Source organism: Asterias amurensis, chromosome 21, assembly GCF_032118995.1.
Source record: "Asterias amurensis chromosome 21, ASM3211899v1".
Taxonomy (NCBI): Eukaryota; Metazoa; Echinodermata; class Asteroidea; order Forcipulatida; family Asteriidae; genus Asterias; species Asterias amurensis.
Genome location: NC_092668.1, coordinates 3,072,416 through 3,088,414, shown reverse-complemented (window position 1 = coordinate 3,088,414; position 15,999 = coordinate 3,072,416). Strand labels below are relative to the sequence as shown.

Here is a 15,999-nt window from a genome sequence, read left to right as displayed (position 1 = left end):
GCTTGCTGAAAACGAGCTGAGGCACAGAAGAAATAAAAAGTCATTGATGGGTAGGCCTCCTGAAACAAGTGGGCTTTCAGAAGTGCCTTGAATGTGTTGAAGGATGGTGTGTCCCTGACGCGATTGGGAAGTAACAGATGGTGTTACAGCAAACTGAATATGCATTGATACTTAAACCATGCAAGACAGTCCTTTATTAGAGTAGGGTCATTGAACGAGATTGATGATGTTTTTTGTGAAGTTTTTGTGTTTTTTGGGGGTTACAACTTTAGCTTATAGGATTATATATATAACTGTACTACCGGGTAGTCAGTTCTTGAATTGGTCTCAATGTTTCGACTAGCTTGCTCTTAGTCATCGTCAGGAGACTAAGAAACTAACAAAATATCTTACACTAAGGTGTCCAAGTTTCCATCGGTAGCTTTCATGTAGAAGCTGTATTGCTGTCCTTCAACAATGCCTCCGGACTGTAGAAGAACAAAGTTGACTGAAGTGTCGTTGACTTGAATCTGTCCAAATAAAGTATTGCTACCGGGGTTGTTATAATCCAAGTCGAAGATGACCGGGCCCCGAGGTGGAAGATCAACATCTTCCGTTGAAAGCTATAAAAAAAAGAAAAGAGAAAAATGATAATTTTCCCGAAAGTTGACTGTTAAACTTGAAATGAGAGAACGTAGAGAGGGGGGGGGGGGTGATGAATCTAGTATGAAGGCTTGTCTTTTACGGTTTAATGGTCTGAAGTAGGAATTATTGTGCACTGCACTATGTACATTAAATGGATAGTGAACCAACTAAGATTTAACTTTGACTTTATTTCAATTGGGGTCTTTTGATTATTGGTACGGCAAAACTCTCTGTATAGCGAGATTAGGGCCGTTATTATGCGAGTTTAAAGTAATAAAAAATAAAAAATAAAAAGGGAAAACATTTGTTGAAAGCAGGAAGGAATCTAAGAGAATGTAGGATTTTGAATCCAACCAAGCTAACCGATTTCACAATAAGTAGAAAGTAGTACTGTTGTCAAGTTACTGCATCACAGTCAACAAATTTGTGCAGTTCCCTTGACAGGAAGATCGTCTAATAAAAAAACCAAACAACAACCCACAAATCAGGCATGATATTTGGTCCTTGGAAGAAACAGGAAATTTTATCAAGTACCGACCTACGAGTATACATGGTGTGGGCTCTTATAGACAGGCTCTTGTAGAAATTTCAAGCTTAAAGACACTGGACACATGGTAATCGTCAGATGCTTGATTTCGAGACCTCAAATTCTAAATCTGAGGTATTGAAATCAAATTTGTGGAAAATTACTTCCTCCTCGAAAACTATGTCACTTCAGAGGGAGCCGTTTCTCACAATGTTTTATACTATCAACCTCTCCCCATTACTTGTTACCAAATACACTGTAAGGTTATATGCTAATAATTGTTTTGAGTAATTACCAATAGTGTCCACAGCCTTTAAAAAAAAAATTAAGATTTGTCCAAGTGCAACAAAATTGGGAAACAGACTAAAGTAGGAAGAATATCATGCCGGACAAATAGTGTTTCTTACACTCATGATGACTGTGCCCACTTCTGCATTCTCTTCCACCGTTCCCCGGTAGTGGTTGAAGCCTTGGCTGTACTCATTGGTGACAAATTGAGGAGGGTTGTCGTTAACGTCCAAGACTTTAATATTAATGGTGGCGCTCTCACTCTCTAACATGTCAAACGTGCTGTTCTCTATCGCAAGAGCCTTCAAGAAAGGAAAATGGTGCACAAGGAATTATTTTCCAAGATGGATAGTATTTAGGCTGATCCCTCTTCTGCCACCTCCCAGGTTGTATTGTAAACTTGGGTGTGATCCCTGGCTATGTGGTACAGGTTGAATGACTTCTGCTGGCACTCCCGAATAAAGATGTCGACAAAAAGGGGAGAGGTCCAGTATTAGGGCTATAGGAACCTCAGCTGGTAGAGCGCTGGCAGGTCACAGGTTCAATTTCCACTCTAGACAAATCCTTTAACTTTACATGGGAGGTGCGTGTCCCCCCGCCCCTTTGCAAAATTGAGTTTGATTTGACTTTGTTAGGAAAACAGCAAGGACTAACATAAAAAACATTCACAGTAACAGGAGAGTAACAAAGAAAATAAATGGATGGGGGAAAAAAGGGAAACAAGTCGTACAATTTTCACAAAATTATCAAATGATAGCCCCCAAAAGCCAATAACTTGTTTGACATAACTACATTGGGGTCTAGCAAAAGGAATATTGAGATTTGTTGCAAGATAAGGGCTATTATTAATATATTATGTGAGTTAAAGTTTACAAACGGAACAACAAAATTAATAAAAGTTGTGCAAACGCTGGGAGGGGTCCGTAGGCCTACCCCCTGGCCCCAGACCTCCTGGCTCTGCGCCTGTGTGCCGTATATTTGTTTGCTGAATTTTGAAAATGTTACTTATCATTGACTTACCCTGAGTGTGTAATTGTTAACCACTTCTCTGTCTAACTGGTTGCTATTAATAACGATGTATGCAAATGAGCCATCTGGCCCCGCCTCCAGGAGAAAGTGAGCTGTGGCGTCTGAGAGAAAATAGCTCAGCATGAGCGGACGACCCTGTGGGTTTAAAAGAGGTTAGGAAAAATACGTCAAAGAGCTGCTGATTTGCGACCTTGAAACCTTTCAGAAAAAACAACAACCAAAAAAAAAAAAAAAGTTGTCGGAACACAAAGATGTCGGAACATAGGAGTGTAACCCCCCCCCCCCCCCCCCAAATTTACCACTTCACCTCGCAACAAGAGAGAGAAACAGGTGACTGAGCTACTCCTTACCTGCTCAACATCCAGATCCAAAGCATGGAGCTTGAGTGGTTCTGTGGTGAACTCATTCATACTGACTTGTGTACCAATTTGCGCATTCTCATAGACGAAGCCTTGGTAGATGTCTTGCGTAAAGACCGGGCGATGTTCATTCACCTCTTGGATGGTGATGGTAGCTGACGTGATGACGTAAAAATTGCTCTCCATTGAAGGGCTTTCGCTCGCCTGCAACGGAAATAGAGGTAAATGTTGGTTTTGTATAAAATAAAAACAATAACGGCAACAATTCTTCTATAGAGCAGAAGTCATCTAAAATGATGCTCAATGCATTTGTTAAAGGCAGTGGACACTATTGGTAATTACTCAAAATAACTATTAACATAAAACCTTACTTGGTAACGAGTAATGGAGAGTTGTTGATTATTATAAAACATTGTGGGAAACGGCTCCCTCTGAAGTAACGTAGTTTTCAAGAAAGAAGTAATTTTCCACAAGTTTGATTTTGAGACCTCAGAAAAGGTCTTGAAATCAAGCATCTGAAAGCACACAACTTCGTGTGACAAACAGAGATTATCATTACATAGTGTGTTACCGCAAACCTTACTATATTGTATTTACACCAAGCAAAGTTTCAAATTCTACTTATCAAAACAAAACTTAATTCAAATAAAATTATTTAATATTTCAAAAATCTGTACGATTATATATTTCTGGCACCTAGATTGTGCTCAACTTTTGACCTTCCCTTAGCATAATGACCAGGGCCCCATTTCATAAAGCCATTTAGCAGAAAATACTGCTTAAAGCGATTGGACCCTTTCGTTAAACAGTATTGTCCAAGGCCCCCACTTTGTGTATCACAACTTCTATATAAAATAACAAACCTGTAAAAATTTAGGCTCAATCACTCAACGGAGTCGGAGGAAAATAACGGGAAAACCCACCCTTGTAACCGCACGTTTCGCCGTGTCATGACATGTGTTTAAAATAAATCCGTAATTCTCGATAACGAGAATTGACATTGTAAAGTAAAGCATTTCGTGGAATAATATTTCAAGAGAAGTCTTTCACCATTACCTTCTGTTAACCCTGTAAGTTATTTGTAAATCTGTGAACTTTTTTTTTTTTTTTTTTTTTTCTGTACCAAAAGGGTCCAATGGCTTTAATAAATTTAATTGCTAGGCCAAAAAAATGAGGGGGCTGGAATGTTGTCTGGTAACCTGTTTTTGTTAACCACTATTTTCCTGTGCTTAGCAAGAATTTCGGGAGAACCCTGAAAAGTTGAAAGAGTATGTATTACACAAATTGTCTGGATTATTTTTGACACCAGTTTTTTTTTCCTACCATTACTTCCAGCGTGAATTCTTTGAAATCAGCCCTGAAGACAGGTTGTAGTAGGAACATGTCACCGGTAGCCGCATTTATATTGAAGTATTCCCCATACTCTGGTGGGTACCCTGCAAAATAAACAAAGGAAGTTTAACAATAAAATCTTAAAGTCAATAAAAAAAAATCCTGAAATCGACAAACATCATGAAATGAATCTTGAAATAAAGAAAAATCCTGAATTCAAGAAAAATCCTAAAATAAGAAAAAAAAAACTGAAATAAATGTTTTCTTCTAAAATCCAGAAAAATCCTAAAATCAATTGGTCATCGAAACTGTAAAAATAATAATGAAATTAAAAACACCCTTGTTGCATATATGTGTGTGCAGCTTTTAGATGCCCGATTGGGTGAAAAATTACCACTTTCTCTAAAACTACAATTATACTTCAGGGGGTCGACTCTTTATTATATCAACAGCTACTTTACCAAGTAAGATTTTATGGTAATAACCAATTTAGTTGAACAAAATGTTACAGTAATTATCCGTTAACAAGCTCACCAGTTGATATGGAGTATGTAATGGGCTGATTCATCGTGACATCAGTGTCTGGATCGACTGCTCTGATTGGCCCCGGCTCGAAAGTAATTGCCCCTGATAATGTCTGCAGAGAGAAAGATTTTCCATAATTAAAAATATCGTTCAATGCATAACAACCATAATAACTGCAGAACATTCTACCAGAAACCTTGCGTGTTGGCAGAAGAGCCTCGAGTCTAAACTTTCTGCTGGCACAATTTGTACCCAACAAATTGTTGGGAAGAAAACAAAATCTTTCTCAGTTATCAATTTTGAAATACAGAAAGGGAAAACACATTTGTAAACTTTTTCAGCTGTTTTTTCCTTACATTTTTTGTTTACAATTGTAGACCATTTTACCTGTGACCTCGCGTTTTATGAGAGCCACATCTAGAGTCTAAACTTTTCTGTTGGTACAATTTGTACACAACACATTGTTGGAAGAAGACATAACATCTTTCTCAGTTATCAACTTTAGAAATAAAGAAAGGGAAAACACATCTCTGAATTTGTTTAACCTGTTACAATTCTTGACATTATGTAGTGATAATGATAAAAATGCCGTAAACATTTCTCACTTCGACTTGCTCCAGGAATTCACACTTTCTCGCCCAATCTCCTCAACTTAATAAATGACTATTATTAATATCAATATTATACCTGTTTTTCTAGGATGGTAGCTGAGTATGTGATGGGTGCGCATGGTTCTCCAATGGTGAAGTTACATGGCAGGAATTGTGGCGGCATATCGTCTCCGTCCAGGACGTTCACTGTGAGCACCGTTGTGTTAGATTGCTGTTGCTCGTCACCATTATCCTTAAAGTAAAAAAGAACCCCAGATAAAAAAGACCCCAGATAAATCTACTGTACAATTATTTGTATGACAGTCAGGAATGTCATTGCAGAAAATCATGAGGACTAAGCCATTGGTAAGTTAGATTTCAACAATCTCTGGTAAAATGACTTGCTTGGTCACAAAACCGTTTGACATAGAAACTGTCTCTGTAGTCCGAGGAATTCAAATTTAAAGCGGTACCTTGTCATTCAGCAAATATTACTCAAATCTAACTCACGAATGGCTTGTAGCAGTCTCCTTTGGTTTTTAAAGAAAAACCCCTGCACTTAAACGTTGTTAAAATAGACCTTATCGCAAATACTTGGTATGTGCGCGTTAAGCATGTAATGAGCTGCATGCTGATCTACTAGCAAATAAGTTTGATCGCTAGCTAGACCAGTATGCACCTCATTTAACAGTTAGCGTTTGCGCGATGAGTATTTGCGAAAAAAGGATTCTCTACATCAATTGAATGAACAATGAAGTATTGTCATTCATGTTTAACAACTTACAAACTCTCCAAAGCAAATTATAAAGAGAAAGACAACATCTAGAACTCCCTTACCTTTGCAACTATGAGTACTTCCCATATCCTCTTGGCTTCATAGTCCAATGACCTCTGGAGCCACACCTCTCCTCTGCCTCCATTCTTGATTGTGAAATAGTTGCTGGCTTCCTAGTAATTATAATTAAAACAAAAACATGTAAAAACAGCAGAGAGAATTTTATGCAGCGCACATCCAAAGTTTACACTAACTTATGCACTGTTTATGCATTGCTCATCCAAAACTATACTGTTTATGCTTGCTCATCCAAACTCCTAACTTATTTATGCAGCGCTCATCTCAAAACTTTACACTAATTATGCGGCGTTCATCTAAAACTTTACTACTGTTCATGCAGTTCTCATCCAAAACTTAAAAAGGCTGGTTAATAGTTGGATGTAAATGTTGACGCACAACACAGTTTATAGTCATCGCTGAGGCCTATAAACTGTGTCTGTTTTTGATCGCGCATCAAGATTTCCATTGCCCGACCATTGCGCGACCAACGCACGACCGACTATAAATTGGCCTTAAGGAAGCAAAATCTGTGTTATCAATGACAATCCGAAACTCTGCCTCAAAAGTAGGAAGATTCTTACCGGATCTTGCGGGTTGAATTCCACACTGTATATAACTTGACCGTTGCTGTTTGATCCATCCAGATCTACTGCTTGTATACCACTATAAATTACTGTATCCGTTGCTGTCAGCTGTCACAAAAAGAAAAACAAAATTGTAGTAAAAAGAAACAGCAAGGCAATCCCTCTCTGATGGTTTCCAGGTTGTGTCATATACTTGGGTATGATCCCTGGGGCCAATTTCATAGAGCTGCTTAAGCAAAAAATTTGCTTTTAAAGCACGAAAATAGCTCGCTTATTTTTCACATATGACTGGCAAAAATGTCATGCCATATACATTGTTTGTGACTGGTATTTAGCTGTTGTTTACTTAGCATAACAATTGAGTGGAGTAACATAGTTTTTGAGAAAGAGGTAATTTTTCACTAAAATAATAAAGGACTTCTAGCTAGAAGTCTTTTATTCCTATCTGAAAGCACACAAATTCGTCCAACAATGGCATTTTTTCTTTCATAATTTTCTCGCAACTTCGATGATCAATTGAGCCCCAATTTTCACAGGCTTGTTATTTTATCCTTATGATGGAATACACCAAGTGAGAACACTGGTCTTTGCTTTGACAATTACCAAACGTGTACAGTGCCTTTAACATATATGTGTAATTGTTCGCAATAAGAACTTCTGCTCTTGTGAATTTACTCCTGGCGCGCAGTAAGAAGTAATTACAGATCACTCTTCGCGCCCATTTCAGTTGTTCACTAAGAGTCATCGATTTTTGTCACAGTTTATCAAAAGTTTGTATTCTAAGAATAATAAAAACATGTCTCGTATTATAATTTATAAACATAAAGTAAACCTTACTTACCTCTGAAATGTTTGCTATATACGGTAAATTCACAAACTCGGGTGAGTTATCGTTGATGTTTATAATTTCAACGTTGATGTCGTAGTTGAAACTTAGCTGTAAATGAGAACAAAGCAATTTACATAACGTGTAGGTGTATAATAAAAAAATAAAATATAAATTTTTTTTAAAAAAGCAGCCATTCACCAGCTATTGATTCCATTAATTATTGAAACACGAATGAGAAGGAAAACAGTAGACCTACGAATTTTGACCTTTAAGAGGCTAAAACTAGGTTATGCACAAATGCCGCTAAATAAACCTTCCAATGAGACTTTCAGCGCAGCTTCAACAGGTATGATCATTTGGCCGTTAGGCTTTAAAAGACTTTTCAGGCAATTTAATTAAATTTAGTTCTGATTTTGTACAAGGGTAAAAAAAAATGGAATGAAGACTAAAGTGTATGAAGAATAAAATGCCTTCTTCATACAACTTCTTTCTGTCTACTTTTAAAAATCTACCCCCAAATCATTTGCAAAAGGTCAAAATTTCAAAAAGGCAAAACAAACGACCAACCACAAAAATCGAATCTCTTCTCAAAACTTGTCACTCGTTTTCAAGGACTAAATTTGTTGTGTCTGTTTTCTTTCGCTTTGGTTTTTTGGTTTTACTTTGGGTTTTTTATTTTACTTTGGTTTTTTGGTTTTACTGCGCCTTGAACAACAAGTCTTAATTATTACTAATATTATTATTATTATCATTGAACACTTTAGAAAATGGTCAGGAAAAAGGAAGCTTCATTTAAAAGACGGGATGAATAGTGCATAGATTCTCCCAAAGCCAAATAATGATTTAACAACTGCAACGGAGACAACATTGATAATACTTCTACCCACAGTGAGTGCACATTACTCCAAGAGACACTTATCATTACATCAAGTAATCAATACAACCCATTGTATTTCATGAGAGACGAGTATCGTTAATGAATCCTGCTTCCGCCGTTTGCTGGATCGCGTGCTCATCGAATGGCCGTGAACTCAACGTTATAAACTGTGATCATGGAGAGTATCACTAGGCAGAAGAAACGTTTGACTGTGAATTTTACATGAAATTTTTAGCACACATGAGGCATGTGATGCATTTGCTTGTCATCATGAAAGATGCAGGTCATTAAGTATACTTTGGGGTTTCACAAAAGTTAAATATTTTAAATCAAACTGTGAGTTTTTAATTATTTTGTTTTTGCAACAATGTCAATTTTTTGTAGAAAACATGAATAGAGTATGGTATATTATTCAAAATCCAACAGTCAGTTTTAAAATTGTTGTCAATTTCTTTGAAGAAAACATGAATAAAACAAATGATATTGAAGTACATTTTTTGTGAAAATAGAATAAGCTGTTGTAAACTGCTTAACAACCAAAACGGACCTGAGGTATAAATGCAAAACATTTAATGGCCTGACGTTTCGACCCTGGCAGAGACTTTCTCTTTAGACTTTAAAAAATTAGAACCCGCTTGGATTAAAACAGTCGGCCATTACCTATTTTAAGGAATATTTTACTACACTGTGTAAAAAAAAACTTTAAAAACCTGAAAAATATTTGACTTACGCCCAGTCTTAGAAGGTCGCACTTGACTTGAAGCTGCAGACTGATCTGTCTGTCCGGTAACTGATGAAAAAACAATAAATGTGATTAAGTTAACTTGAAATCTTAAAATAAAAAAAAAAATTGTATCCACTTAGGATGATCCCCTGTCTGCCACTTCACAAATTGTAAAAAAAAACTTCTCAAACTGCCTCAAAGTTTGGTATACAGGCGTCTTCAGTTTGCCAATGTATAAGACAAAACAAAAGCTATAAGTATTTGCTGAGACACTGTAAAATAATTTTTTTTTCTTATGAGCTGTCGTGGTTCTCAGAAGAACCGGTTTAAAGACACTAGACATCTTTGGTAATTGTCAAAGGCTAGTATTCTCACTTGTGAAAATATTTGATCAACTGGTCATCAAAGTTAAAAGAACTTAATGACAAAAAAACACCCTTGTTGCAAAAGTGTGTGTATTTTCAGATGCTTGAAGTACTACTCAGATTCAAGTATTTTTAATGGTGAGAAATTACTTCTTTCTCAAAAACTATGTTACTTCAGAGGTAGCCATTTCTCACAATGTTTTATACTATCAACAGCTCCTTGCCGTTGCTCGTTACCAAGTAAGTTTTTATACTAGTATATCGAGCATCTACCAAACGATCCCAGTACCTTTAACTACTCAAAGACGATCACACTGCTCAGATACATGTCTATAGGATTTGAGGCATTGCATGGTGAGGTATCAATGTATATTTGGTTTGCGGTAACACCATGTGTGTATCTACTTGCCAGGTAGAGTTGTTCTTAGGGAACTGTCTTGCTTTATTCTACTGCCGCGGAGTAGATAAACGGAGGTTCGGGAGACTTCTCAGTTCTGAAAAGAACTGTCCTGCTTTTAACTATTACCAGGGCGGATGGTATAGAAATTAGACTGGACTACTACTTAAGGATCGTAATAACTGTACTGCCGCGGAGTCAGTTCTGAATTGGTCTCAACGTTTCGACTAGCTTGCTCTAGTCATCGTCGGAAGACTGAAGAGGTAAGAGAAGAGTGGGCTTATTTATAGGGTTTCAGAACTGAGAAGTCTCCCAAACCTCCGTTTATCTACTCCGCGGCAGTAGAATAAAGCAAAACGGTTCCCTAAGAACAACTCTACCTGGCAAGTAGATACACACATGGTGTTACCGCAAACCAAATATACATAGATACATGTCATTCTCCTTTTAATGATCAGAGAATAATACTGATCGAAACTAAGGAGTTGATAAACCACTGGTTCTTTTTAGAACCAACACAGCTCATAAAGAGATATGAAACCTCCCTTTATTGTCTCCATCAAGTTTTCAAATCCTACTTCCCACAAACCAAAATTGTCATATATTGTTGATGCGATACACTAAAAGTATAATTGTAAACACATTATTTTATTCGGTTGATCAATATAAACCCTTGACATATGAATTATTCTCCAGGGTCCCCTCGTTTTATTTTCTTTAATACAAACAATAAAAACCAAAGCTCTTTTTACCGGGCTCACCAAGGCTTGTAACTCAAACTACCATGTCATAATAACTTTTAGGTCTGAGGGTTCCTTTTAAAGGAACACGTTGCCTTGGATCGGATGAGTTGGTCTATAAAAACCGTTTGTAACCATTTTTTATAAAATGCATATGGTTGGAAAGATGTTTTAAAAGTAGAATACAATGATCCACACAAAATTGCCTAGAAATTGCGTGGTTTTCCTTTTACTGTGCGAACTAACACGGTCAGCCATTTATGGGAGTCAAAAATTTTACTCCCATAAATGGCCGACAGTGTTAGTCGACGAGGTAAAACAAAAACCATGCAATTTCGAGGCATGTTTGTGTGGATCATTGTATTCTACTTTTACAACATCTTTCTGCCCATATGCATTTTATAAAAAAAACAGTTACAAACGCTTTTCAAAGACCAACTCGACCGATCCAAGGCAACGTGCTCCTTTTAGAGTTTCCGCCAGAGGATACAGATTGTCTTTTGAACTGAAGGCCACTCCGAATCAACGGCTGCAGCTTTGGCTATAACTGTTGCTAAGGGTATTGCTAAGAATATCCTATACTTCAATGTATAACTACTCAAAATTCTAGCCGTAGCCGTAGCCGGACACGGATAATTAGTGATGTGTCAGTTTTGACCAGGATATTTGGATCAGTGGAGTGAAGAATTTTAAGTTTTATAAAGTCAATCAATTGTGACTCAGTTTGCAGTAACACCATGTGTACAACTTTTCTGTGTAAATTTGTTCTTTGAGAACTTGTTTTGCTATTTATTCTACTGCCAGAGTAGATCTTTAAGTTCTGAGAGTGACTGTCCTGCTTATTGACTACTACCTGAGCGGAAGGTAGAAAATTGGCCAAGACTACTGCTTTTGCATAGTGGATCGAGGAGATCACTTCTCATTGTTAACTTTAATTTGACTAGCCACACCCAAATATCCCGTCAAGAATTATACAATGGAATCATGGAATTCAGTCTTAGGTTTCCACAGAATTACAAAATTATTTTCTTGGTTCCAAAAAGAAAATTATATTTTTGAGATTTTTTTACACCTGAAGATGGATTCTAAAATCTGCAGCACTGGGTTAAAAGACGGCATGCAGTGTTGAGCCATTATAAGGGAGTGGTAGTTGATTCAAATCTTTCAATTATATTTCATACTGACTTACATCTGGGTTCACTCTCTGAGCTAATAAAAGACTTTTCTCTGATGTGTTGAGTAACACGATGTTTGACTGGGCGCTATCGATGACAGAGAGGTGTATTGTCGCATTGGGATCCATCGGGTTCCCAATGATAGGTAGGACTCCAATCAAGTCTCCTGTAGAAAGAACGAGAGTACATGAACAACTCTTAAAGGCACTGGACACTATTGGTAATTACTCAAAATAGTTTTAAAGGGAAGGTACACGTTTGGTAATTACTCAAAACAAATATTAACTTAAAAATTGACTTGGTAATGAGCATTGGAGAGCTGTTGATAGTATAAAACATTGTGGGAAACGACTCCCGATGAAGTATTGAAGTTTTTGAAAAAAGAGGTAATTTCTCACTAAAACAACCTATCCGAAAGCACGCAAATTCGTCCAAGCAAGGGTGTTTTTTCTTTCATCATTTTCTCGCAACTTCGATGACCGATTGAGCCCAAATTTGCACAGGCTTGATTTTATGCTTGATGCTTTTATGATGGGATACACTAAGTGAGAACACTGGTCTTTGACAAAGTTCTTGGTAACGAACAATGGACAGCTGTTGATAGTAGGCTATAAATCATTGTTACAAACGGCTCTTTCTGAAGTAACGTAGTTTTGAGAAAGAGAGAATTTCTCCTTCAAATATTCAAAGACTTCAGGCCTGACTGCTTTTGTTATGCATCTGAAGGGACACAAATTTGTGCAATAAGGGAATTTTTTCTTTTATTGTTCTCTTGCAGCTTCGATGACCAATTGAGTCAACATTTTCATAGGTTTGTTATTTTATGTATATGTTGAGATACACCAAGTGAGAAGATTGGTCTTTGACAATTACCAATAGTGTCCAGTGCCTTTAAAATGGGATTCTCTCTCTGAAATTATTATTATAATTATAAATTTGTGGTTAACGAGTCGCACGAGTGAGCTTAGTCACTGTAGCTCCCAAGCCTGAGGAAACCTGTAATAGTACTAGCAGGTACGAGAATGTTTTTTTTTTTTTTACTTGAAAATAGAAATTAACTATTAATAACCCCCAACGCAAGCCAGAGGCAAGACATTTTTACAAGTTTTATTTTTTTTAAACAAAATGAATTCATACCTGGTAGTGCATCTTCCTGGACACTAAAGCTCACAATATTACTAGGATCATTGTCATTCCGGGTGCAGACTAAAAGAGAGAGAGAAAAGCAACAGGGTTATATATAAAGTTAACAAGTGTATTCCTGAAATTGCATTTTCATTTGTTCTGGTTTGTTGTGAAGCTAATTAAAAGGCATCTCAGAAGAAGACAAAACTGTACAAGCCAAGCAAGAACCAAGTGGAAAGAGGACAAGGAAGAGAGTTTTTTAGTTTGAGAGAAGAACTGAGATGAGCAGCGATTGAAAGACACCAGGTGATGGCGGCAACTCCAGTGCGCCCCCATTACAACCTGAGAACGAGGATGCCACGGACACAAGTCTATATGCCGAATGATAATGATGATGAGATGTGAGAGGAAAACCCCAGAGAATTATTCAAAGGAGAACCCATGCAGTCAGGGAGGGATTGAAAGCCCAATCCACATAGTGCCCCAGGCGTGATTCGAACCGGGGTCCTAGAGGTGGAAGGGGAGGAAGGATTGCTCTACACCAGCCTTACCACCCAAAGATCAGATCCTATACTGTACTTCAAGAGGCGCAGGCTGAGGTGGTTTGGTCTTGTGGAGAGAAAGGAGGACGCCAACTGAGTCAAGAGACGTAATTGGGAGTGGACCCACACCCATTTGCCGAACGAGCTAGACATGGCAGAGCTCCGTGACGACACGAAACTGCTTGGAGTAAACGCAAGGGACTTTACAAAACAGGGCCAAGTGGTGGAAAGCCAGAGGGAGAAATCGGGCCAACCCAGAACAGACTGGACAACGGCCTTAAAACAGACTTCAGTTAGAGTCTTTGCACTTCTTTTCAATTCTCATCGGAATGCATATAAACCCAACCACTACAAAATTGATATAACCACTTAGCTTTTAAGCTTTGTTAGCCTCAATCAATAATGAGTGGGAAAATGTTGTTAATAATAAAGAAGCAGTTCCTGTTTCTGTTTACGACAGGATCGGTTTCTCATGACAATAGTCTTCCTCCCCTGATGAGGCCAACACTGACATATCGGATGTCTTACTCTTACCCATACGCACACAAAAAAGCTGTAAAATTTTAATAAGCTCTGAGTTGACGTGTCAAACTGCAGTAGCAGGGCCAATTTTTAGAGCCAATGAAGCACACTAATTAACTTAGCCAGTGCGAAGTGAATCCATACAGGAAATTTAAGGTTCCCAGCCCTTACACCATTTACATGTGTTTTATCACTAAATGCCTCTTTGCTTCAGAGATGGGATTGTATGAAAACAAAAAGTCCTGAAAATTTGATATAAAGTTCCCTATTTGTTTGGAGATAAAGCCAATGGAATTATACAATTTGTGAGGTATGATTTGAATAATTTCTGAACTAACCGCATAAATTTGAAATCCTCAGACTATAGAGTGATGCCTCATGGTTTGGGCAAAGCTTTTGCGTAGGTAAGCGACTGTGAACACTTTTACTACTTTTTTTAATGAATTTTACAGGATTTGAAGGCAGCCCCTTTATAAAGTAGTGTAAATAAATCACATGCCTACATGTATTACAAAAGAGCTTGTAAGAGATTTGAAGGCATGCAGTTCCTTTAAGTAGTGTAACGTGGATGGGTATTCCTACAGGCGTTGCCTATAGGTGAATGATTAATCAAATATTTAGATGTGTGGAGATTATTAGAGAATAAATAGCCCAGGTGCTCAGTATGACACCATGCATGAGTAATTTATAGGTGTGGGCCTTGGAATTGGTCCATCATTCAAACGGGTGTGGTTCAAATGAATCGGGCAAAACAAAACAAAACAACGTATGATGACACACTTATCAGCAAAGGTTTAAGCTTAGCATGAAGTGACAGAAAATTTAGCGCTTAGCATGACCCTGCTTCCATACCCTCTCTAAAAATTTCAATATATTTATACTACTGCATTTGCATGCAATGAAAATATTTGACCATCCCCTGATGATAAGCATTCACTGACTGAAAAAATTGAAGCCACAATTGTAAAATGACACAATACAAAGTAAAAGTACTGTACAGTACTTTGAAACAATGTTTAAGCACTTTATAAAGGCAATTAAGTTAAGTTAATTTATGTTAAATACTTGCAACTTACCAGTAATCTCAGTTTGTCTTCTGTATCTTGCTGTTAGTTTTGGTTATAACATAAAAAAAACACATTTGGTGAGTTAGTGGCCATGCAGTTAAAATGTTATGCAAGATTAAACAGAAAATGTAGTCAACAATTTTTAAGAGATTTGTTTACACTCTGGGCAGAACATTCTCAAAGAGCTACACAGTTACAAAAAGTCTTCTTATACATGATGGTTTTTGTTATCATCTTTTTATTTGCGTGATTTAAATATTGGCAAGCTAAGCCGAGTGGTTTAGTGCATTTATGTCCTTGAGCAAGACACTCAGCTGTAATTGTTTCTCTTCACCCGTGGGTTTTTGGGTACCTGTGAGGGCAGAGATGTTTCTCTTTATCAATTTGGTTTGGTGCGCTACATATTTGGCAGCACAGGTCATCTATACTCCCAAGGGAGCTGATATATGAAGTAATGAAACAAATGGCAAAATCTAGAAAGTTTTTGAGTAATTTCTTGAAGTGAAAGCAAGAGTGTTTTTTTCATGTGGAAAATACATGAACCAATTTACTGGGTTGATTTATCCCATTCAACGTCTCAGTTTATTTGACTTAACTGTTAAATGTTCCGTTATAGATAAGTACTGATTAATAATTGATATTAAATACAATAAGTGACATGCATTTATAGTTAATATTAATTTCTGATTGAATTTCTTGTTATCAATATTTCTTTCAATCAATGGGTTAATGGTTAATAGGTAAATTTCAAGCAGAAACAGCAAGGCAATAGACCCCTTGCAGTGACGTCACAAGCCCAAAACAATCCTCTCACTGAGGTCAATGAAGTGCTATCATTGGCCGAGAGTCGTTCGAGAGTCGCACGCACATTTCCATTGCCTTTAGCGATGGAAGCCAAAGTTAGGGGTCTGTAGCAACGGTTCTTCTCAGAGCCTACACTCTGT

The 15,999-nt window shown here is 37.3% G+C and overlaps 1 protein-coding gene across 11 annotated transcripts in view; it reads right to left on the bottom strand.

Moving 5' to 3' along the window:
• Nucleotides 1–15,999, bottom strand: part of LOC139952988 (protocadherin-15-like) — a 73,010-nt gene that overhangs the window by 31,145 nt on the left and 25,866 nt on the right. For 10 of the 11 annotated variants that reach the window (XM_071952347.1, XM_071952352.1, XM_071952351.1 and 7 more), the window contains exons 4-17: nucleotides 15,065–15,094; nucleotides 12,937–13,005; nucleotides 11,814–11,965; nucleotides 9,129–9,188; nucleotides 7,534–7,629; nucleotides 6,690–6,800; nucleotides 6,111–6,221; nucleotides 5,371–5,526; nucleotides 4,693–4,795; nucleotides 4,150–4,262; nucleotides 2,818–3,030; nucleotides 2,459–2,602; nucleotides 1,558–1,740; nucleotides 394–602 (exon numbers count right to left, since the gene is read on the bottom strand). In XM_071952347.1, coding sequence (XP_071808448.1) covers nucleotides 394–602; nucleotides 1,558–1,740; nucleotides 2,459–2,602; nucleotides 2,818–3,030; nucleotides 4,150–4,262; nucleotides 4,693–4,795; nucleotides 5,371–5,526; nucleotides 6,111–6,221; nucleotides 6,690–6,800; nucleotides 7,534–7,629; nucleotides 9,129–9,188; nucleotides 11,814–11,965; nucleotides 12,937–13,005; nucleotides 15,065–15,094 — 1,750 coding nt within the window. The remainder of the gene's footprint in view (nucleotides 1–393; nucleotides 603–1,557; nucleotides 1,741–2,458; nucleotides 2,603–2,817; nucleotides 3,031–4,149; nucleotides 4,263–4,692; nucleotides 4,796–5,370; nucleotides 5,527–6,110; nucleotides 6,222–6,689; nucleotides 6,801–7,533; nucleotides 7,630–9,128; nucleotides 9,189–11,813; nucleotides 11,966–12,936; nucleotides 13,006–15,064; nucleotides 15,095–15,999) is intronic. The other variant, XM_071952349.1, reaches the window with a different exon arrangement.